The sequence below is a fragment of the Rhipicephalus microplus genome, chromosome 6, assembly GCF_043290135.1.
Source record: "Rhipicephalus microplus isolate Deutch F79 chromosome 6, USDA_Rmic, whole genome shotgun sequence".
NCBI lineage: Eukaryota > Metazoa > Arthropoda > Arachnida > Ixodida > Ixodidae > Rhipicephalus > Rhipicephalus microplus.
The window spans coordinates 192,025,942-192,049,017 of record NC_134705.1 but is presented as its reverse complement, the minus strand read 5'-3'; the positions used below and the strand labels follow the sequence as shown (position 1 = coordinate 192,049,017).

The window sequence follows — 23,076 nt, the reverse complement described above, 5'->3', positions numbered from 1 at the left end:
TTTGATGAGTATCATTGAAAAGAAAGTTTACATTTGACAAGGACAAGCTTGGCGATATCGAAAGTAGCAGCTTTTGAATTTTGGAAGCAGTTATCGTTATCTATGAAACTACCTAACGGCTGCAACATTTAGCTCACTCTGGTTGCAATGCCAATTGACAAAGCATCTTGCCAACTATGGCAAAGAAACAGCTATCGAGATGATTTGTTAGATTCTCCTTTGTAAGAACGTTTAAATCGCTCCTGCAGAGAAGGAAAATGTTCCAAACCCAAAAAACAATATGAAGCTTACAATGTCATGCAACTTTGTCGATGCTGCAGCCTTACCTAGGGTAAAATGTGGAGGCCCATACCCAACGCAGCCATAAACTTAAGATTTTCAGTTCAACATGCTACCTCAACTGCACCATGAATTCGGTGAAAAAAAGTGGGACTTGTCCCGCAGGACCAAAATGAAGTTATTGTCCTTCCCTCCCTCCCTTCCTTCCTCCCTTCCTTCCTTTTTTCCTTGGTTCCTTCCTTTCTCCCTCCCTCCCTCCCTCCCTCCCACAGATGTTTCAAGGCTACAATTTTACAGGCAAGCCATATTTCAGAATCGTTGTAAACTTCAAGGGGTTAAGGCGGTCGTTCTATAAAGGAGCATTCGAAGCTGCATTTGAGGGCATGCCTTCAAAGCCGATCAGCTGCCCTATGAAGTAACTGCCGAGATAAAGAAAGATGCCACGTACCAGCCTATATGGCTTGACGTACTGTTTGCACACCAGACAGGATACACTGAAGCCCGCACAGACGTAAACCGAGTATCGTGACACTCTCCCCTCTGCCCATGTTGGCAGCACACGCAGGCATTCAAGTTATGCTGTGCGGCCTGGATGGGTGACTGCAGTGTCCCCAATCATGTATATCAGATAAGGTAATTAGAACAACGGTGCTATCTGCTTGTGTCAGCTCTAAACATATATATAGACGGCGTTTATGCTAGAACGCACCTTTTCTTTTCTGTCGGAGCACACTGACAAAACTGCAGCTGATAAGTTCGATTTTTACCGTACCGTTATCTAAAGAACTGCTCTTATACACAATGCCAGGGAGTCGACAATTCATAGTGGTTATGGTGGTCGGCTGCGAAGCAGCAGAGCACTGTAACCACTATGACTTGCCTATTTGCAGGTATAACATGGCAGGTATAAGTTCGCAGGTATAACGTGGCAACGGAAAGCACAAGTCCAGGTTGATTGGCGGATCATAGAAGAAGCCTTTGCCCTGCCTGCAGTGCGCGTAGTCAGGCTGATGATGATAAATCCGACAGTACACAATAGGGAATCCAACCACCCTGAATATTATAATTGCAGGTATACTACAATACTCTATTTGAACTGTGAAAATTATATGTATCTATATGGCCACTGAACACCTGTTTTGTAAAGGACTGCCTTGATTTAACTGTAGCTTTATTTGTGGCAAAAAAAGCCATAGGTACATCCGAAATAGGGCAAGTTAAATGCCACAGTTACACGCAAATTTTAGATTTCCAGGGACGTCATTTTCAACAAATACGCGGTCAGCACGGTTTTCAGATTGCAGTTAGAAACATACCAAACACATGCAGTGCCTATGTACAAGTTTTTAATGAGTGCTTGTTACAACATGTCACGTTTCTTTTTGGTAAACATGCATCATAGGTGCACGGGGTTATTTTTTACATTTATCGATAGCCTATCAATCATTGCAGTTTAACGACGGCACTACTAGTTCGACATCCCTTCTAGTACATTGTTTGCGCCTATGACTCATTGACTTTCCTTCGTTTCGCCTCATCCCGACAAGTGCACTTTTCCCAATTCTGCAAACGTTCCTATTTACCTGTGCATATTCGAGGCCTTTCAAATGAAGCGGGTGAAATGAAACAGCACTTAAAGTCACGCTAGCTCTTTTTCTTTTTTTAGGCACCGCAGCAAACAGTACAGATGGCAAAACAACATCTATACAAACGGACACTGCCCTCACATCGGCATCTGAGCTATCCACAATATTTACGGTGTATCTGTTTCGTTTGTGCTCTCCTTATCCCCGTTGTCTGCATTACTAAGCACGCTGGAAGCACTTCACCAACGACTGATAACGTTTGCCAGACTTGTAAAAGGCTTCAGTATTTGCCTCTTTCGACACCGATGCACTATACATGATCACAAACCACGAAAACAACGACGTCCCGCACAGTCGTGCACGAATGTTTCGAAGTATTTGTTACAGCAACACCCCACAGCTGCCGTTTTGAAACCGCAGCATCGCAACCAAACAGAGAAACGTTTCGTTGCTTAGGCTACGTCAGCGTATCAGACTAAACAAGTTTGTCTACTCTGTAGGTGGCAGAAAGTAATAAAAAAACATGTACAAGAGTAACAGTCTCAGTTGCATGTGTAGAGATGAGCAAGACAGAACGTGTGTCAGTTTCAAAATTCTTTTCAGCTCTGTCTACGCCCATGTCCGTGTGCAAGTGAATAGAGAAGTTCAGTTCCACTACTTCTACGCACGGCTGCCAAGTTTTGCTGTCGGCTTCTGCAAGCAGGTCTAGCAAGGCCTGCTCTTAATTGGCAGCTGTTGGATGTTAGTACATTGTACTAAGGATCTACGCTGCGCTTAAGTTCAGAGTTATTTCGTGAAGGATTATGCATTATTTTGAACACGAAGAAGGTGAAAGCTTTGCTGATTAACCTTGCTCTTATTTTATTATTTTTTAGAACCTATCTCAAGAACGGGAGCATGCATCCACAAAGAAAGAGAAATACTTCTTTTCACTGCACTGTTCAAAATTTTTCTGCTGATGCTTTGCAATCAAGGTCGCAGGTGTTCTTATTTCAGTGACATTGTACAAGGTTATCACATGACACCTGTCTGGTCATTTTAGTCCAGTAAAGTCCGAAACTGTGCAGTGATGCAAATACTACTGAGCATTGTAGGGTTGAGAATTGTGCGAGAAATGCGCTCACATCAGTGTCAATCACACACAAAATTTAAGCCGCTATCAAAGCTGCCAGAACGCGCAAATTTTCTGGACACTGCAGGTAGCCTTGCTAATTCATGTGCTTTTCAACCTTATTTTTATCTTTACAAGTGAGCTAAAAGAATTTGTCACACGTCTCGCTTATTGGAGTGCACTTGTAATGGATCAAACAATGAACATTACTGCTATAACAACCGACAGTGAACACATCACATCTGCGATGCAAGTAAATGCGATAACTGAACCCAGTAACAAATTGCGGGCACTGTGTACATTAAATTCCACTACAAAACTGGCCGAATAAACCTAGAAATATGGCATCTTCATTTATTTTCTTGCTTGAACAGTTTGGCTTGAACCGGGTACCATGCATTCTTGTTCGCATAAACAGCAGTTCGAAACAAGGCGATTTTTCTCGAGCTATCGTTGCGACAGATCCTTCTTATTGATTCACTTTATTTTTTTTTTTTACCCCCGCCATCTGTTTCTTCTGGCTGCGACCGGCCCATTCACGGATTCCCTCCCTTCGAAGTTCAAGCGTGACGACACGTTCTGTAGTGGGCACACATCGCTGCCTCAACTACACACACACACATTCTACGCGTGGGAAGCTCGGGGAAAAAAATATAAATAAAGCCCTACCAGCCTCGCATAAGTACACGTTCGCGCGCGAGGGACCTCGCCTATGTCTCGCAAGCGTTCCGTTGGCACCTACGCTACAACCGCCCGTCGAGTCTTTCGAAGCCCGTACGTTGCAGACCTACGCCTAACTTCGTTCGCCATACGAGCGTCTTGCAGCAGCAAGTAGATGACGGCGGTTCCTCGGGTCGACGGCGAGCAAGGCCGCGAGCGAGAGGGGATCAATGCCCCACGCACACATTGCGGCTTTAAACACCCGAGAAGCTAACCGCCGCACCCCTCCTCGCGAAAAGCACACCGTATTCCATCGCGGAAACGAGTCGGTCGAAGGAGGAGAGCCCGGCTGTATCGCAGATCGCGATGAGGTTGCGACGAATTGATGCCGCTCTTTGCTCCTCCAAGGGGGCTCGAAGATTCTTCGCGGACCGCGATGGAAAAGATTTGTGAAGGCGCGAAAGGCGGATCGTGGGACGAGCGGGAATGGCGCAATCGCGACAGCTGTTTGCAGTAGTAGGAGTGTTTTAAAGCATGGGCGTAGTTGGAAATGTTTTACCGGTTGGGGTTCGACCAACCACTTGCGAAAATGAAAATTTTCTGGGGGGAGAGAGGGGATGCCTGGATGCGCCGATGTTGGTGCACGTTAAAGAACCCCAGGTGGTCGAAATTTCCGGAGCCCTCCACTACGGCGTCTCTCATAATCATATGGTGGTTTTGGGACGTTAAACCCCACAAATCAATCAATCAATGCGCCGATGTTAGGGGTCACTAAAGTACAACAGACAGCTTTACGACAGCATACGGAGGACCATTACGATATGATACGCTAACATACATGCGTCATGCGCAGAGGTGACAAGCGCTCGCTATCGCAAAGCATAGTGTACCCTATTCTAGAACGGCCTGATGAGATACTGAATCAGCTTAGACTGATAACTTATCACATGAGAGCCCCATCGTCGTTTGTTTCGTCTTCATTAGTTGATTAGCTGAATAGAAAATAGTGGCAAAGTTTCACTTTTTTTTAAATTTCGCGCCAAATTCGCAACACTTAAACGTCAGTGTGACGTCACAGATTTCCGTTTACCTTTCCGCATTTTGAGCCGCATTGGCTTAATAAACACGTTCCTGGACCTTAATGTGCTATGTTTATCTCTCTTCCCTCTCTCCTCTCAATCTTTCATCTCCCCGTCCCACGCGCAGGGTAGCAAACCGGCTGCCTGTAGACTGGTTGACCTCCCTGCCGTTTTTTTTTTTCTCTCCCATTTTTCTGAAACTTGCTGTGTTGAAGTTTCTGGCTCCTTCAGAACATCACGCACTTCAACTTTTGCCAACAAACAATGACTAAGGCCCCACCAGACGCTGTCAAAATCTGTGACGTCACGGCTAGCGGTGCGATGATTTCCAGACGGCGTCGCCACATACATACTTTCTCTCGCGCGTTTTCAGCCTTACCTAGCCCAGCGTATTTTTTTTTTTAGTGGACCTTAAATTTACTAATGCGAGGGAAACTGTTTATCTCACATTATGCAAGGGTCAGGGGCATTTCAGCAGGGTGATGATCCATATGTTATGTGAGTGACTGGAACGCTAACCATTGCTACGGTTTCGCGAGGTGGAACGCCAGTATTTTAGGAGTACTTTGCTATGGACAAATTGGTGCGACAGATCTGCGAGTGCAATACGAAGAAAAAAAAATGAAAAAAAAACGCGCACGCACGCAGCACAGGACCAATGCTGAATTACCAATTGAAGTATATTCCAGGGAAGATGACGTGTTGACGAGACGATCCTAACTTTGCGTAGTAACTTGTTTACGCAGTAATAACATTTGTGTTCTCAATGTGGTGATTCACTGATCTGCCACGCGCTCCTGTGTTTTGAATCTTCTGTCATCCTGATTAAGAAAACGGTAGTCATGTCTTTGTGATGTTGCTTGCTACGTTCATGCGAATGCATGGCTTCCTGTCAGTGGTGACGGGTGACCTATTCAAAAAAAAAAAAAAAAAAAAACCCTTAAACCCGAGTTGGTAGTGTGCGTGCTTCTAGATCTAATCGTACTTAGTGCTGATTAATTTGAAGATCCAGTACTTTTCTTTTGTTAATTTGTCAGCAATTTGGGACCACTAAACATTTGTGGCGTGTTTACGTCGTGGCGGCGTAAAAATCGTGCGATCTCCAAGAAGCAACGTTTCTAGCCAGCAAGGAAGCGGCACTGCGTATCGATATAAATCGAAAGTGGATACTTATTTCAACAAATATCGCCGTTACTAGGGTTCGATTCAGGAGGACGTTTGCGCCCAGCGGGGAGGAAAGGCGTTTTTTTTCCCCATTTTTTGTCCCTGCGTAACGCAACCTTTGTTACCGAAAGTTTTGAAAGTATACGTCACTTGAGCTTATTTGGCAGCTTCTAATGCTGCAAGCGCAAACTTTTCCGATGCCAACTGGAAACGACCGTGTCATTTTTATTTTTGTTCCCCTCGTTCCCTGTATTTCATGACACACGACACTTTATTTTCAACGTTTTTTTTTTTTTTCCGCTTCGATACTCGATCCAAAAAACGCGTGCACTTCTGCTGCTTTCGCCCTCGTCGTCTGCATCGGATTTCGTCTGCTCGGCGCCGGGCTTCGTCCGACGTTATTTTCGGATTCTGCTTTCGGGGACGGTGTGTTGGTCCCCAAAGACGTCACGGTAAAGACCGCAGAGGAGAGATTAATGACAGCCGATGTAGAGCGGAATTGTCGGCACTTTGCTCTAAATGACTGACCCCCCCGTATTCTAGAACGTCCCTTCACTCAACGCTTAGCCTTCACTTGAAAAAGCTGACGGGAGCGCCCTCTCTAGGTACGGCAAGTCACTGCATATCAGCGATAACCTGCTGCGATTCTTGAGTAGTGCAGCGTCATTTTTGAGCCGAGCCGTGGCGCAGTGCTCAACTCTGTCAAGTGAAGGATGAGTCGAGTCGAGGAACGTTTGTGAATACGGGGGTGAAGGCATCATCTTTACGATGCGCTATGGTACGGTAGCTATGACATGCACTGGATGCACGCACTTAGCTGATAAAGACCAATGGTGCTGTTTGGTTAAACACGATTAGCTTTCCTTGTGCGAACTACAAAAAAAAAAAAAGAACTGGACACGGTGAAAAACAGACGCACACAGAACACATCAGTGCTATTTATGTCCCATGTAGATAGCTATCACTGCTGCTTATCACTGCAATAAAGAGTTAATAGTTTGCGCTGATGTGATCTGTGTCTTTCTTCGCTGTGGCCAGCTCTTTTTTGTAGTTTGCACAAGGAAACTGAAAGCTGATCATGCTTTTTTTATGCTCAAAAATAAAAGTGGATCAACTAAAGCTATTGCAACTCTGGTTGCGACTCCCCATGATAGCTGCCTGCAATTAGAGAGAAAAAAAAGAAAACATGGCTGCAGATCCACGAATTTAATGCGGATGATAGAGCGAAGCTAGGTATTAAGGTCCATACTGTCTACGTTGAGGTCGCAGACTAGCAAAAGACATACAGATAGACAGACGAACGCGCGGATGGATAGACGGACAGATGCGCGAACGAATGGACTACGGTCATTTTTTTTTTTTAACCATATGCGCGCTATGTGCGGTATGTAGATGGCACTGCACACAGATTTTTCGCGCCCGTGCTGCGACTAGGGACGATGGCGACCCTCGACAACAACGGTTGGACTACAGTGTACTAGAATAGGTTGGACATATGAAAGCCTAAGTTGCTTCGCTCCTAAAGCGGGGCGCTTAAAAGACATGGCGAGCTTGAACTCCTATTGGATGCGACAAAAATAGAAAAAAACAACAACAACAAAACACTTTAATGACGGAGCAAAACAAAACCTGCAGCACGTGAGCCGCAAAATTCGGAAGCAATGAAAAGCCTTCATCTAACGCAGAAGTCCCATCGTTTGCTGGTACCTCGACGAAAACATTTTAGGGTCGGAGATCCTTGTGGTCTCGGGCAGTCCATACTTCCGGCATAACCAGCTCAGCATATCCACAGACAGACGGACGGACGGACGCTTCGGCCCACTCATCATCATTTACTCCGAGGATATTCTGTAATTTTTTTTTTCCCACAATCGAGCTACGTCGCAGCTTAATCTTGTCCCTTTGTCGTCGTTCTGTTCTCGCGCTATATCTACCGCCATACCGTTAATTCGCGGAGCAGTTTTTTTTTCTTCTTCTTGCAGAACTCGTTTGACGAGACGCGTCTTCAAGGTAATATTAATTAGACGGGTGCAGCAGCAGCAGCTTCGCACTTGCAGAACACACCATGCATGGTAGTACGTGGTGAGACAGTAATTGCGCAAGAGCAGACGACGCCAGCGTCGTCTGCTTCCGGAATCCGGGTGGCCGATCGACCTGTTGCTACTGTAGCGCGCAAGCGATGCGCCAGGAAAAAGGTAGTCTGTATCCGGAGGATACTCGCTGAATGCGCTGGGAAAATCGGGGCGACAAATCTTGGGGCGTCATATAGAGAAGCGCTTCAGCAGAAAACGAGCCATAGCCGTCGATACACGTTCACACACAACGAAGAACATAGCTGCCGTCCTGGGTCTCCGTTTTTTTTTTTACGCTTTATTAATATCGGTGGTTTTACGTCCCAAAACCACCACACGATTACGAGAGACGCCGTGTCCGAAATTTCGACCATTTGATGTTTAACGTGCGCCGACATTGCACAGCACACATACCTCAACCATTTCGCCTTCACCAAAATGCGACCACAGTTATTCAATTGAATAACTCTGAATGCGACTGCCACGGCCGGGATCTAACCAGCCACCTTTGAATCAGCAGCTAGCAGAGCATTTGTTATTCCATGCATAAATATTCGCTACAACCGGCTTCGTTTGATGCAACGCGCTCAGTACAACAAACTTCGCGCTACTAGCACTACAACAACGCCCACGCCACATAACTGCACTGAAAACTTTTTTTAAACATGACGCCAGCGCCGCATAACAGCACTTTTTCAAACACTTTTCCGTTACGATGCCCGCGGCAACATTTCGTAGCGAAAACGCGTCCTCGGTTGTACGGCAATCGCACGTACTGCGAATTCGCATCAAACAGCTGTTCCTTCTGCGCGTTTTAAAAGTGTGCGACCTCTCAGATGTCGCGAATGCGGAACTAAAATCTCAACAAACGATGGTTAAAAGGCCGACAGCTGCTCTCTAAGCCCGCGCAGTAGTAACAGACGAGCCGTTTTTGCTGTGCGAGGAGGCACCCGAACAACACCAACAGCAACACATGCAAGCTCACGACAACCGAGTTGACAAGTTATGCAATTTCATCAGGCGTCCCGTGACAGCAGCATTATCACGACAGCGCCACTGTGATCAGATGCATGATTTTATGTAGTTAAGAAGCGACACGCCTCCCTGCACATCGCGACCGGCGCAAAGCCTTTTGGTTTGGTAAACAGAGGTCGTAAAGTATGACTCATGACATCCGCTGGGAGCCTTAACAATTTTCCAGTCGTTATTGCACGTCACCTTCAGATAATCCTTGAGCTCATTTGAAACGTCACACGGACACCACGAATGCAGGAAAGCGCGCGCATAGGAGACCACACGGAGTGGACTGTGATTGTCGGCGCCGCTGGTCGAGCGAACGATCACCGAATGTGCAAACTGTGTCACTGCGGTGTTTCCCCGCTACGCCGCTGTCGCTATCCGGTTACTCACCGTAGCGTGGCCATGAAGGGTCCGCCGCTAGTACGGGCAGCTTGCTTGCAGTAGAGAACGCGCTTACGTCGGCCGCCATGTTCGCTCGGTATCGTCGAAGGCCTGTGTGATCTATCCGTCGCCCGCGCGGCTGTTAATCTCTTTTTTTTCGCTACCGAAGACGAGTACACGAACACTGCTCAAAAGGCCGCGGACTCGTACTTGGACGCTACACACGGAAACAAATCGACTCCATGCCCTCCCGAGCACTCGTTCAAATCGGTCCTCTGCGCCGGTTCGCTACGTGGGCTCCCCAAGAACGCCCCAACGCACGCGCAGGTCGAGAGCGAAGTGAAGGAGGTTGGAGCCCGCCTGGGCATGACCAAAAGTGTAACCCACGATCCTTTCGACGTAGGAGCGACGTGGGCCGCTCTCTTGGTTCCTCGCCAAGGCGTCCCAAATAAAATCGGGTGCCGCGCGGTGCCAGTCAGCACAGCGGCTTTGCCGGCACCGCGCGCCATCGAAAAGGCTGCGCCTTTTCGCAGAGTCGCTTCGAACGAGTGGACAAGTTCGGCAGGACCAAGGTTATCCGAGCGAAGACAATCGATGCTGGCCTGCACGCTTTCGAGTATCAAGGTTAGATGGACTTACCGCGAGTCGGAAGGTTCTCCTGTTATCTCGGCGAAGACATCCAACGTCGTCTGGTTGGGCGATCGGAGACGGCAGTGTCGTTTCTCACCTCGGCCTTGCCTATCCAGAGTTTCGATGCACGAGGACCTTCTTACTCCACGGGCGTCACTTCGACCAGTCGTGTTCTGCGAGGGATCGCATACCCTCGTCGCGATTGTGACGATCCCACCGCGCGGAGACGGGACGAACTGGCCGTAACTTCGCTGTAGGTACGGCGCGCACTGAAAGTGCGGAAAAGAAACCTTTTTTTTTTATTCTCTTATTTTTTTGACGGGCGTGCCGAGCATCTGACGCTGCACCGCCGGACGACGGCGAGTTATGAACAACAACAAGAAAAAGATAAGCGTAAAACCAAGAAAAACTCAAGAGAAGTACACGTAGGCGCGTACGTAAACAACTCACCAAAAGAAAGTTGGAAAAGGGAGGAGCCACGGCCTTTCCTTATATGGGCAATTGGGTGACGTCACGACGCGTCGTCGTGATTCGTAAGTCCGCTTGCGGGCCCCCTCATCTTCCGCAACCTTCGGCATGCACGTCGATTGGCTAGAAATGGAGAATAGCGCTGGGGGTGACATGGAAATACAAATTTCGATGAGTGCGTCGGCTGAAGGGTCGCGGATGCTACTGTATGCTACTGTCCGTGTTATTTTTCGAGGTTTCTTTAGCGTCGCGAAATGTTTTGGAACAAAACCTTTTCTCGGTTGCAACGACGCGGTGAGCCTGCTGGCTCTTGCAACGCGGCGCCCGTTCGGTGCGATGACCGGAGAATTTACTAATTTTAGTGAGTTTCCTCAACGTCTAGACGTAAACAGAAACACGTTGAGGTGTACCACGCGTGTGTTACAAGTAGTGATGTTTTCGAATTGTTTTGAACGAGTCAAGTTCGCGTTGAGGCCACGCCCATTAGACGCGCGCCATATGTTGCGATCGCCTGCGAAACCGCGGCGCAATATCCTACGTCACGTGACTTGACCAACCAAAATTGCAGCACACAGAGCTTCAGTTGCAAACGTGATATTTTTTTTTATTTTCCCAAATTTACGAATACACACAGTTCAAGCAAAACAGACCCACCTTGCTTGTACCAGTATTGTATAGCATCAACGACACGAATTTCTTTTAAACGCTTTTGCAGCAATGAGAAAAAAAAAAGTGGCAATATTAGACAACAAGCTCTGGCGGGCTCAGATTTAAACAAAGCTGTCTGATCCAAAGTAAAAACACCTTCCATAGAGAAGCATAACCAGTATATGCAAATCGAGTTCCTTATAAATTGCTCATGGCAAGACAATGTGGAGTCAATAGTGTGTTATAAAAAAAATGATGACAGCTTGTGACAGTTCGTGTGTTAAGGCGGAATGTTGAAATGCAAGTGTAAATAACAGTGTTGAATACCAAACATGTATATAAAGCAAATGGTAAATAAAAGCTGCTAAATTTATGAAATAGCTGCTAAGTTGACCACAAACAAATGACTAGAATCAGTGTGGTCAAAATGAAGTCAAAACCATGTCAGCATACAAAATGACAGGAACATGAAATTAGGAAAAATAAAGCAGCAAGATATGTTAGCTACTAAAGTGAGCAGGTGTGCATTAAAGAGATTACTTAATGAATATAAGTACACACAAATTTCTAAGCTTGGCCAAAGAATAATACATGGTCATAGAAGACAAGTAAAACACAATACTGATTATAAACTCTGCTTTGCTTCACAGAATAAGTGTAAAAATTCAAATTATTTTCTAACCTGTGCCACAGTTCAAAGAAAAAGAAACATGGGCCAGAAATTTGATGAAAGTGAGACATGTTGGCTCATAGTGTAAATAAAATGTGGGCAACATTCAATAAAAACATGTATATGTTAGCAAAAACATTTAAGTCAGCAAATAGAACATCATGCTTAGAAAACTGTCTAGATACATTCCAAAGCCACAGTAGTGGAGACTGCAGAATCAGTTCAAGTGTTTCAATACAGTGCATTGGACAAACACAAGCACGTAGGTTGCACAAAACAAAATAATTGTGACACAATTTGTCTGGAAACTGAATAGTTAAAAATGTGTTTCTTACTTGACGGCCAGAAGCCTGAAGTTCACCACTACAACAGTAAAACGACACTGCTCTGAAGAACAATACAAAACTACACGTAAAATTAATAAAGATGTATACAATCAGCTCCTCACAGTAGGATGTCAAAACGAGTTCATGAATGGCACATGATTAAAATTTAGAAAACTGAGAACTGTTAAGTGCAGTCGAAACATAGTTCAGCGTACTTTGTACAGTTGTGAACAATATGAAAGTGACACCCAATCAGCCCATAAGGTACATATAGTCATGATGTGCAGACAACATTAGGATGTATAGATTTGCAAGATGTACCATTCACCAGAACGTTTGGTGTCGCGGAAACTTTTCTCGTTCGGTAACTGCATTTAGCCACTATGGCATGTTGAATGTAATTTCAACGTTCCATTTCATATTGCACATGACTGTACTTTATTAACCAAAGGGAGCTGCGATTTCTCTATTCAAATGAACATGAAAATGTGCATGTGAAAATGCACACGTTTGGCAGTGGCAGGGTCATCCTACACACCCGCGAAACTTGCCGGACCATTATTTCTCTGGCATTTTTCATGCGTGGTTAACATCTTTTTGTCCCACAACGATAATAATCTATCTTGCTCTGATGCCACGCAGGCAGTATCTACTAGTTGTAAACGGTGCGATTACTATGAGTGTCACGTAGACTGCTTGACAGGATAGTGGCGGGCACCAAGTTTCCAAGCAAGCCAAATGACAACCGACGCTGTGGGACAAAAAGACTCCTCAAAAGGTGCAAATTGCTCTTCAGAGCGTACTGCGGCATTATAGCACTATTGGCACAATCAAAGTGATGGCAGTTTCAAAGATTTTGTTCGTGCCTCATGCAACAAAACCTTGGGTAGTGGCACAGTGGTAAATAAAAATGAGTAAGGGCACACCCAACGCTGCATTCAACAAGTTGTCCAAAGGAAGGGAAAAAAAAAAGGTCACTCTCCCAAACGCTTTTTTTTTGAAAAATGGCCACATGCAGACGTTTATCTTAGAACCCCCAAGATGTGCAATACTAGCAATTACTAGCAATAACCTGACAATAAAGTTGAAGTGAAGTTCAGGATACAGCTACACCAAGACATTTTTTCACCGCATTCATAACAGAATCGCCATGATGCATGCTAGACACTTCATCTTTTTCAAACAAAAAAAAGTTTAACAGTCTTCGTCCAGACACACAAATACGAAAATTGTTAGTTTTTTTCCTTGATAAACCGAGTGAGTAATGCGGATAAATGTGAGCAGTTAAAAGGTCAGCAGTGCCATTCTTGACGCTGTCATATTGTACCGTGTTGCCCAAGTTCGCCATCTTGTGAATTCTGATTGGCCAACACGGCTGCAAACGCCTCTCTGATTAGTCGAAAATGCCGTCATTACGAAATCTGATAATATGGCAGTTTCATAGTGTCCGGAATGGTGGCTGAGTATAAGCTCTGGAGAGATAAACAAGACCACATTTCACCAGCTGAATATGACAACACAGGAATGTGACAGCGTGAAGTGTTGCTCAATGTTACATTATTGCAATTGGTCAAAGTATTTATGGGCAGGCAATATGGACAGGCCACCCATTTCACACAGTTTGATGCACATGTTCATTGCTGTGCTTTCTCGAAACTGATTATGCACACATAAAACGGAATTTACACAGTACTTTAAATGCGTACTCTAGGTTAAGGTAAATGTAATAAGCTTGTCACATAGAAGCACCCTTATAACTTGCTCAGCATTATGGTATTACCTGCTGAAAACAGGCCATCTTTATATTTCACAGATAGACTGCAATTAAAGCAAAAAAAAAATCGTTTGTGCCGTGAATCTGAGCTCAAGTCCCAATATACATCTGAGTTTTCACCTCACAAAGGACAATGGATTCAACTTATCTCAAAACTGAAAATGAAGCATATGCTTTGCCAGCTATGTCTCACTTAATAACTTATTTCAATGCTTCAACGAAACAGCTCGCCAGCAAATCTTTGAGAGAAACTCTTAACAGACACGTCACAAAGACAACAGCTGTAGTCACAGACAGTGTCACATCTTCAGGCAGACACAGGATATTTATTGACCGAACCTTATTGAGCCGATGAGCTGGCTCATTGCAAGGGTGCAAGATGTATTTTGATTTTTCACACACACAGGGTTGAAAGAAACACTGCACACAATACACAGCTTCAGGTCCCACACAATTAAACAAGGCGTCCCATTCCAGATAACACGTGTCGCTATCAGAAAAGTGCTTCAACCATCATAGGCGCTTATCAATTCTAGTGCACATAATGAAAAATACTATTCTTATGCAGTGTTCGCGCATATTTGAGAAGCACTTCAAACTGAAGTACTGAGATAAGCAATTACTGAGAGAAAAGACGAGGTGGCAACCATATCACTCGGAACTGTCGAACAGACACTTAGAGTATGCAAATGTGAGAGTTATAGCTGGAATTATGAAATATGCTTATGTAACAACTTATGAAATAGCTAGTGCACTGCTCAGTTTGACGACATGGATTCATTTCCCTGTCATGGTTAGTGCATTTTGATAGGTGTGAAATGCTAAACACTCACATATTTAGATCTCTATGGCATGCCCAATTATCGTGTTGTGGTTTTATTATGTAAAACCCCACACTTTAGACAGTTTTTTTTAAACATTTTCTTTAGCCAGACGTCTAACAGCTGCCATAGTTGCTAGATCTACAGTTATGATATTCTACCGCAAAGCAAAAGAGGTTGTGGGTAGGATTCCATGCTGTAGCTGCCATATTTTTAGTAGTAAAGAATGCAAAAGCACTCGTCTACCTTGCTTAGAGGGGTGGGCCCAAGAACCTCAGTTGGTCAAAACTTATGGGAACCTTTCATTAAGCAGTTTTTCATCGCTGATACTGCTTTGGATCAGTCAATTAACACAGCCAATCTATCAGTGCACAGTTCGTGCAAACATGCAGCGAACACCTTTCTTGTTGTGCAAACAAGTTGAGTGTATTTATTTTTCCAATGAAGTGAAAATATAGTACAAGTGACACTTTCTTGAAAACGAACATCAGTCAATGATGTCAAAATTTCTGCTTCCACCCACATGTTCAAGCATCAATTGTTCCTTTTATTGTTTCCTGCATTCATTGAGAACAATAGCAGCCTTTTTCATGATTCGTGGATGTGAAAGCTGCGTTTGTTGCAAGTTCTCATCGGCACATCGTATGCCCACGCACAGTGGCACAAATATTTAGGTTACGTGGGCTTTAGGAATTGCTCAAGATGTATCAGTTTTTGCGAAAAGCACAGTCATCTAAGTTTATCATGCGAATTCAGAATGGGATATGATGGCTTCTTTTTTGCATGCTGACTGGAAAGGAAAATGAGAGGGCACGATGGACACGTTTAGATTCAATGCTTGCGGATAAAATTCCAGCATGCCATGGATGCAACAGAGCACTCCCTTGCTGCGCACAACTAATTTCTTTTGTTTATAATTTGAAGGAATCCTGGTTCTAATGAAACAAGGCGTGTTCCTCGTTACAGTGCCTTTCCTCACTTCTAAGCTACCACATGCCGCAGTGCTCTATTTGTTTTAATGCTCGACCGTTAACCGAAAGCCGTGGGATCGAATCCCGGTCGTGGAAGCGGCATTTCAATAGAGGCAGAACGATAGAGGCCCACGTGGTTAAATTTAGGTGCACGTCGAAAAACCCGTATGTGGTCGAATTTTCTGAAGCCCTCCGTCGTGGAGTCACTCATAGTCATATTGCGGTTTTGAGGCGTATAACCCCAACAATTATTATATCATCACACTTCTAAGCTGCCTTATGCAAATGTACGCAAAATAGCTGCCATTCAAACACAGTGTGCCTGCCAACACTATGGCAAAACATTTACTAAAAAAGGCATATCAATTTTCTTTGCACCACTGTAACACTCTTAATAAACGGTGATAAACTAAACTTGTGAACAAAGTATAGTTGAGCCATACATAAACGCACTATCACTGTTTGTGCCTGGAAGTGAAGTTCTCACTTGATGACGTGATTATAGTGAGCACCTTTTCATGGCTGTCGTCGGCGTGCTTGCTTACACCTATGCGAGCCAGTCTGACTGAGACATTCTGCGGGAGCTAGATGTCGCGCATGTCCTGCTGGTGACGCTAAGCTTGAAATTCTAAAACTTGTCGATACGCAACAGGCGACATAACGACATACGAGAGTATTTATCATGAGGAGTCCTTGAATAATAATTAGCAAACTCCTGCAATGCTTCACTGCTTTCTTTCTTTTTCAAATTTACTACAGTTACACAAGACGTGACATAAAAAATACCTGAGCACCAACCACATTCAATACGCAGTGCCTGCACTTTGTCACGGCTGTGACGCACCGAAGTTTGATCTTACTCGTTTTGAATTGCTGAAAGCACACGGCAAAATATGATAGCATTTTGTGTGTGTGACCACAGTTCATAAGCAGTGTATTTAAATTTTCATACGCTTCTTGATATATGCACTATTATTTCTATCCTTCATTGTAGGCACACATTTGGGGCAGCGTTCCGCCACGGCCAGCATCAATCACATGGCGCGATTGATGACAAGATGTGTATGGAATTCCAGAAAAACCCGTACAAATTATGGTCACTGAAAGTCACGACATCTCAATGACATTAGAAAAACCCACAGTACTTGTGATTACAGTCGACCCCACAAAGTGCAAATCATAGTGTATATCGAACAGTCGTAACATGTCCTCAAATACAGTTAAACCACTTTATAAGAGGCATGCTTTGGGCAGCAATTCTTGTCTTGTATATTAGAAATCTATTATTAGCAGGGTACTTCGTATGCATTTTTCTACCAACTTATATTTTAGTGTGGGCACACTGGTGTCTTTTGTGCCCATTTGCTTGTTATGTCAGTGTCTCTTATTGAGGGATTCGACTGCATATCTTTGACATATAAAGAATTGCATATATTGAATTGTCTACATATAGAACCTTCTGTGAAACCGTTCAAAATCGATATCAGGGTTCGACTTTGCGTTGTTCCTAATCAGGTTTTCATTGTTGCCTTTTCAGTAGGATTAACAAATTCTGTGAGACGAGATTGCCTCAAAGATCCGTACATTATGATGAAGATGCAAATGTGCTAACGCTTCATCAGATTTGTTTTAATCCTTCGCGGTCAGTTGTCGGGCCCCTTCCAACAATGCAACACAGCTGCAGCACTCTTTTGGTCAAGCACTGTTTAACAAGCTTTGTCATAGTTAATGCACGTATGCGTTTTCTCACGGCAATATGTTCCATCTATAAATGAGTGAGTGAACATATTTTACGAGCAACTTGACTTCTTTAGTTTCAGACAGGAATGGATAGAAGACAAAAGTGCCCAATGATGGAAGTTTAAAAGTTTTAGTTTAGTTTCAGAATGATTGCTTGAACTGCTGAACTAACACATTACTCCAAGAGTTACGAGTGCTCATCCAACTGCTCGAGCTGGCGACGATCTCGCGAAATCGTCTGAACATCTCTTTCAGTCCAACTAGCCACACTACATATGTAGCTGTGGTCACCAGAGCCCGCACCGTCAACACATCTGCGGCGGCGGTCGTTCGATTCATAGAACGTCGTCGTACTCGCCGCTAGAGCCGGACGAGCTGTCGATGGCTAGCGTCCTCTCCGGAACGGCCATGAGGTTTCGTGGCTGGTGTCGGGCGTCGTAGCGACGTGGTGTGGAGCCTTCGCTGCTCGAGCGCTGGTGCCGAACCGTGGGCGGTGGGATCGGGGCGAGGTCGAAGGCGGCGATGCTGGCTGGAGATGCCCCGTTCAGCTGACTCAGCAATTCCTCTTGGCTGGGGTCCCAAGACGGTGACCTGTCTTGCAGCGCCTGCTTGTACTCCTGGATAGATTCGTTGAGTGACCACAGCTGGCACAGCAGGGACATGTCCATCTGACGAAGTCCCACCTGTGAGAACAAAGGCTGTGTATGTAGTTGCCATGCAACCGTGTGAAGCACAATACTATAGTCATTAAAGAGTCGATAGTTTGAGCTGAGGTGTTCTGCTTGTGTTTTTCTTTGCAGTACAGTCCACAGAATGAAAAAAATTTGACACATGACAAAAGAAGAAATGAAGACAAATGCTAATTTTCAACATATTTACTTCGGAACGAGTGCAAATACATGCTCTTCAAATGCAAAAAAAAAAAAGCAATGATTTCTGACTTTAGTTTCTTTTTTTTTCATACACTCTCCAAAAAATAAAACTTAGTAACTGAAAGTTAGCACTCATTTTCATCTCTTTTCTTGTCGTGTGTCAAATTATTGCACTGTAGAAACTGTTACGTATCACCAACAAGTCCAGCTTTACACTCTTCACAGTGTCCAGTACCTTTTGTAGGCTGCACAAAGGATGTTGATTACTGCCAACTGGTGACATGAACATGCGTCTCTGTGGGAAAATCACCCACCTGAAATATGCAAAAGGTGCTTTACGCTACAGAATTAAGCAAATGCAATTGGGTTGGGCACCTGTACAAATTTCGTATATTAGGTGGGACAGCAACAGCTTTGGGTGTTGCTTACATTTGCAACCTTAGGTTGTACTTCAGAAGGCTGTCTCACTGGGTAAGTTTGTACAATAACATAATTAAACGCAGTACAAAACACTGACACAGAAAGGAAGCCATGCCGTGCTATGTATGTGTGCTTGTTTTTAGGTGTTCATGATCTTTCTTGCGCTGAGTTTAATGATGCTACGTAGCAACCGACTATAGTGCAACTCATGTTAAGTGCAAGTGCAGTCGGGTACTTGCGTTTTGGTGTGGCTTTTTTTTTCTTTTTATATGTTAAATATGTCGCTGGGGTCCTGTTAGTCATAACAGGGCAGATCACTTGCTGCTGCACACAACAGATAGTTACAGTTTGCTTATTACCGACCATTCTTGCTTCGGGCTTGGGAGAGCTGCAAGAACGACAAACCACCATGTACAACTATTGCCATCTAGTGCGTGAAACGGAAACAGAACTGTGGACCACTTCGTGCATCATCTGGTCATGTTCTTTCACATGCGGCATGTGCTCCGCAATGTAAATTGCTGTCATGTTCATCACCACCATCTGGTCACAAAGACCTTCTTGAGGCTTGTGTACATTTGCTACAAGCATGGACTTGCGAGCAGCTGCCGAATAGTAGCCTCCTGGCACAACCATGGCAAAAGTGCAATGGTGACTATGATGTCATAATTTAGTAGGACATCTCTAAGTTCAACCGCAGTGGAGACATCACGAAAGTTTAGGCATCCCTTTCAGGTTGCTTTTCATGATGTTAGTGTCGCGAGGTGAGGCGTATACTAGTGCCAGACTAGGCATGCAAACTTTTAAATTCGTATAAGTTACCTTCCAAGCTGTATTTGCCTTTGAGATTTGGTAGATGATATATGCATGTTCACGAATATCGATTCCGCAGGCTATCTCAGCTACAAAATTTTGTGTCAGTACCTCTACAAAATATACGAAGTACCCACTCTCACCATCTCTTTTCGAAGAACTGCGAGCTGCGCGTCGAGTCTTGAAGAACGGCCCGACCACGTGTTGTGCGCATCCTTGCCAGAGCCACCAGCGACACGGCTGTTGCCGAGCGACCCGTGCAACGACTCAGCCTGCGGCGATCTTTGTCGAGACGCCGAGGCTCGGCTGGCGCTGCTACTACGCGCCGGCACGACGGGGGCCGCCCTACTCAGATCCTGCTGAATCATGGTGCGCATGAGGTGGACACGCTCTACTTCACGCCACTGGGTGCTGTTGAAGTTGATGAGCCCACTCAGGCTTTTGGGGAGTGGTGGCAAGTCTCTCAATGCATCCATTCCCTTCCGCCCCTTAAAGATGACGCTGTCGCGGGCTTTGGTGTTGAATGTTCTTGCACCTGCGTAGTTAAGATACAATAGACAAAACGTGCATTTTACTAATTAATAATCTGCACAATACAGTCCACTCTCTTCTCTTAGCTGGTGCTTTTCACTCGTGAGCAAAAGTTGTAACTTCCTAACTGCAAAGTGCAATCAAGGTCACTTGTGACTGGACAGTGGCACTGGCAAACATCAAATTGGTTTAATGAATACCAGTAACTGAAACAGGTTTACTTGACAAGTTTTTGCTATATTGACGCGGCTTTGTATTGTTGGCGCGATCTTCAGCCTGGATCACAGGTCGGTAAACTCCCTCATTAGTCCACACACTTGACTCGTATCGAGTCTGAGTGAGTTTCGGTTGAGTAATATTTTGGTGACTTTATGTCCTAGCAACTCTATTTGGGAATTATTTTAAGGAGTCTGAGTTTGAGTGAGTCCGGTACAGGGAAAGTTTGGAGAGTCTGAGTGAGCCATAAAGACTAGGTATATTTCATGGGTGAGTCTAAGCTTCAACACAGCATTCGAAACGTTATCTGCTGAGAAATGCTGCCATTTTGGCATCTCTATTTAACTTAGTTTGGTTTTGCAACATAATGTGATCACTATGGGCTGACTGCTTGGAGCGACGAAAATGGGGGGGGGCTTCCAGTTCGAATTAGCCGTTGTGGATGGCGACATGTTCGAATCATCAGGCCCCACAGAAAAACAGAGCGTTGTGCCGGGATCAAGGTGTCAGTTCGAATTTACTGTAAGTACGAATTAACTGCTTCCAAATGAATGAACTTTTGCTATACTTATGTCTACTCCCACATCAACGCATAGCATTCATATGTCAGCTCAATATTAATTGAAGACACACGCTAGTTACGGAGACGGGGAGGTGGCTTGACCTTCCTCCTCTTAATGAACAATTGTATAGGGCCAGTTGGTATGAATACATCTTGGTAAGAAGTGGACGACTTTAACACAGGAACACGAGACACAAGCACTTGTGTCTCGTGTTCCTGTGTAAAAGTTGAGCGCTTCCTACCAAAATGGCCTCCCCCTCTGTTCTCTCTCCGAGGAAGGCCTCGTTAATAACATCTTGTGTGAGTCGTAGATTTCAATAAAAAAGTCCACACTGGATTGCAGCCACTGATACGTTGTATTTAAAGATACAAGATATGAAGTACCACGTAGAGCACCGATTATGCGGGATATCGGTGTTAAGAAGTACTGACACCTTGGACGAAATGACTAATATTATGCTAACGGACTCATGAGTCGACCCACTAATGAGTCTGATGTAGAGAAGTTTAATGAGCACGAGTACGAGTGAGCCCTACGGGAGAGGTATGTTTCGTGAGTGAGCTCTAAATATTTTGCCTACCTATGACCCGCACATGTTGCAACTCTTACTGGGCAGAACCGCATTTGCAACCAAATCCTACTGCAATTACTCCAAATTCTTTGTAACAAGTTACACATATATATGCCTTTTCTGCTAAAATCTGTGCTGGTATGTCCGAAATAAATAAATTATTGAGTAATTGTTTTCTGATCATTAAGCTCCCTGCTTCAAACATTTAACAGCTAGTTTTTCAATCATACTAACAGCTACAGTGGTATTTTAGTTCTCGTCAACTCAGAAACATAGCTATAGCGGAACCGGAATTTTTACGATATTACTTTATTTAATATCAATATTGGCAATCGTGGCCGCGGGATTTTTTGTTTTCAGATAGAAACATTACCAAGTAAACATAGAAAACGCCCCCTATAATGATTGCTTTCATTGATAACGCATCCATTACATATTCGTACATAAAAAAAAAAAACTGATCGCCCCGCCGCGGTGGTCTAGTGGCTAAGGTACTCGGCTGCTGACCCGCAGGTCGCGGGATCGAATCCCGGCTGCGGCGGCTGCATTTCCGATGGAGGCGGAAATGTTGTAGGCCCGTGTGCTCAGATTTGGGTGCACGTTAAAGAACCCCAGGTGGTCTAAATCTCCGGAGCCCTCGACTACGGCGTCTCTCGTAATCAAATGGTGGTTTTGGGACGTTAAACCCCACATATCAATCAATCAATCAAAAAAGAGATCGCGAAAACGCACATGCAGAAAGGAACGGCACATGGTGTGAACCGTGCGAAGTTCTTTCTCCACGCTTCACTGAGAATGAAGAAAAACTGCTTTCGTTCGCGCATTCGAACGTGCGGCTACAAAACATCTAACAGGGGCATCTTACGGGCACTTCTGTATCCAGCGGACGTGGCTGTGCTGATTCGAAACGTCGCCACTACTTTGCGAACGCGCACGAAACTGTTGGCAAACTTTTAACAGTTACTGCTGGCTTTTCAAGTTCGTGCGTGAGCGCTTTCAAAGCAAGTGATTGGCGGCGCTTATGCGAAAGCAACTTGGCCAATGGCTTGACAGAGTTTTCGTATGCGATTCACAATACAAACGATCGCAGAGTGCCACGGCTACTCTACGCTTTGTTGAAGTTTCGCACTGCGTCGCCGCTCCCGATAAACATTAACCTTCGACGTTTAAATAAACAAACGCAGTTTTTTTTTCTCTGTAACCGCGCTGGGCTGCTCAGAACCGGAATGAGTTCACTATGTCAGATCGGTGACGATCGGCGCTTTTCGTGTTTACATTGGAGGCCTCCAGCAATTTGACTAGTAACGGGCCATCGTCCAAGAGAGTGAACGCAGGTGTGCGATGAAATACCTTGAAATACTGCAATCACGTCGGAGGAACTTGCAACACATAGGTGCCGAACCAACGAACCGGGCGAAGGCAGCACGGAAAACGGCTGCTGAAGATGCAGATGCAAATCACAGATCACCAGAATGTGCCTGTAGTATGCTTACCTGACGGCAGGTGGCGACACAATGCAGACCAGCGCGTGACGTCACTAACACGAATTGGTGTTGCGAGGAGAAGCCGCAACTTCTAGGAAGTAGACCCACAGGTAGACCGTGTTGTTGACACAGTTGGTCATTCCAAAAAAAAAAAAATAATAATAAAAAGTGCTGTTGAGTTGTAGATAGCGATATTGACGAGCCCT

General features: G+C 44.8%; 3 protein-coding genes across 4 annotated transcripts in view; 1 reads left to right on the top strand and 2 right to left on the bottom strand.

Moving 5' to 3' along the window:
- The window catches only part of LOC119166726 (unc-112-related protein), a 34,588-nt gene extending 24,261 nt beyond the window's left edge, over positions 1 to 10,327 (bottom strand). Inside the window, exon 1 of one of the 2 annotated variants that reach the window (XM_037418052.2) lies at positions 9,992 to 10,327. Coding sequence is in view for 1 of the 2 variants with exons in the window: in XM_037418051.2 (XP_037273948.1) it covers positions 9,362 to 9,440 (79 nt within the window). In the remaining variant the exon portion in view is untranslated. Of the gene's footprint in view, positions 1 to 9,361; positions 9,699 to 9,991 lie in introns of those variants that run through there. The other variant, XM_037418051.2, reaches the window with a different exon arrangement.
- Positions 1 to 18,167, top strand: part of LOC119166725 (hydroxyacyl-thioester dehydratase type 2, mitochondrial) — a 48,481-nt gene extending 30,314 nt beyond the window's left edge. The window contains exon 5 of the mRNA XM_075867361.1: positions 17,656 to 18,167. The gene's annotated coding sequence lies outside the window, so the exon portion shown is untranslated. The remainder of the gene's footprint in view (positions 1 to 17,655) is intronic.
- On the bottom strand, positions 11,029 to 22,866 carry LOC119166727 (leucine repeat adapter protein 25-like). The gene is made up of 3 exons (XM_037418053.2): positions 22,737 to 22,866; positions 19,649 to 20,040; positions 11,029 to 18,083 (listed from the first exon to the last, which is right to left on the bottom strand). The coding sequence occupies exons 2-3, from the start codon at positions 19,979 to 19,981 to the stop codon at positions 17,736 to 17,738; spliced, it is 681 nt and encodes a 226-aa protein (XP_037273950.2). The 5' UTR covers positions 19,982 to 20,040; positions 22,737 to 22,866; the 3' UTR covers positions 11,029 to 17,735.
- Positions 22,867 to 23,076: the final 210 nt, after the last annotated feature.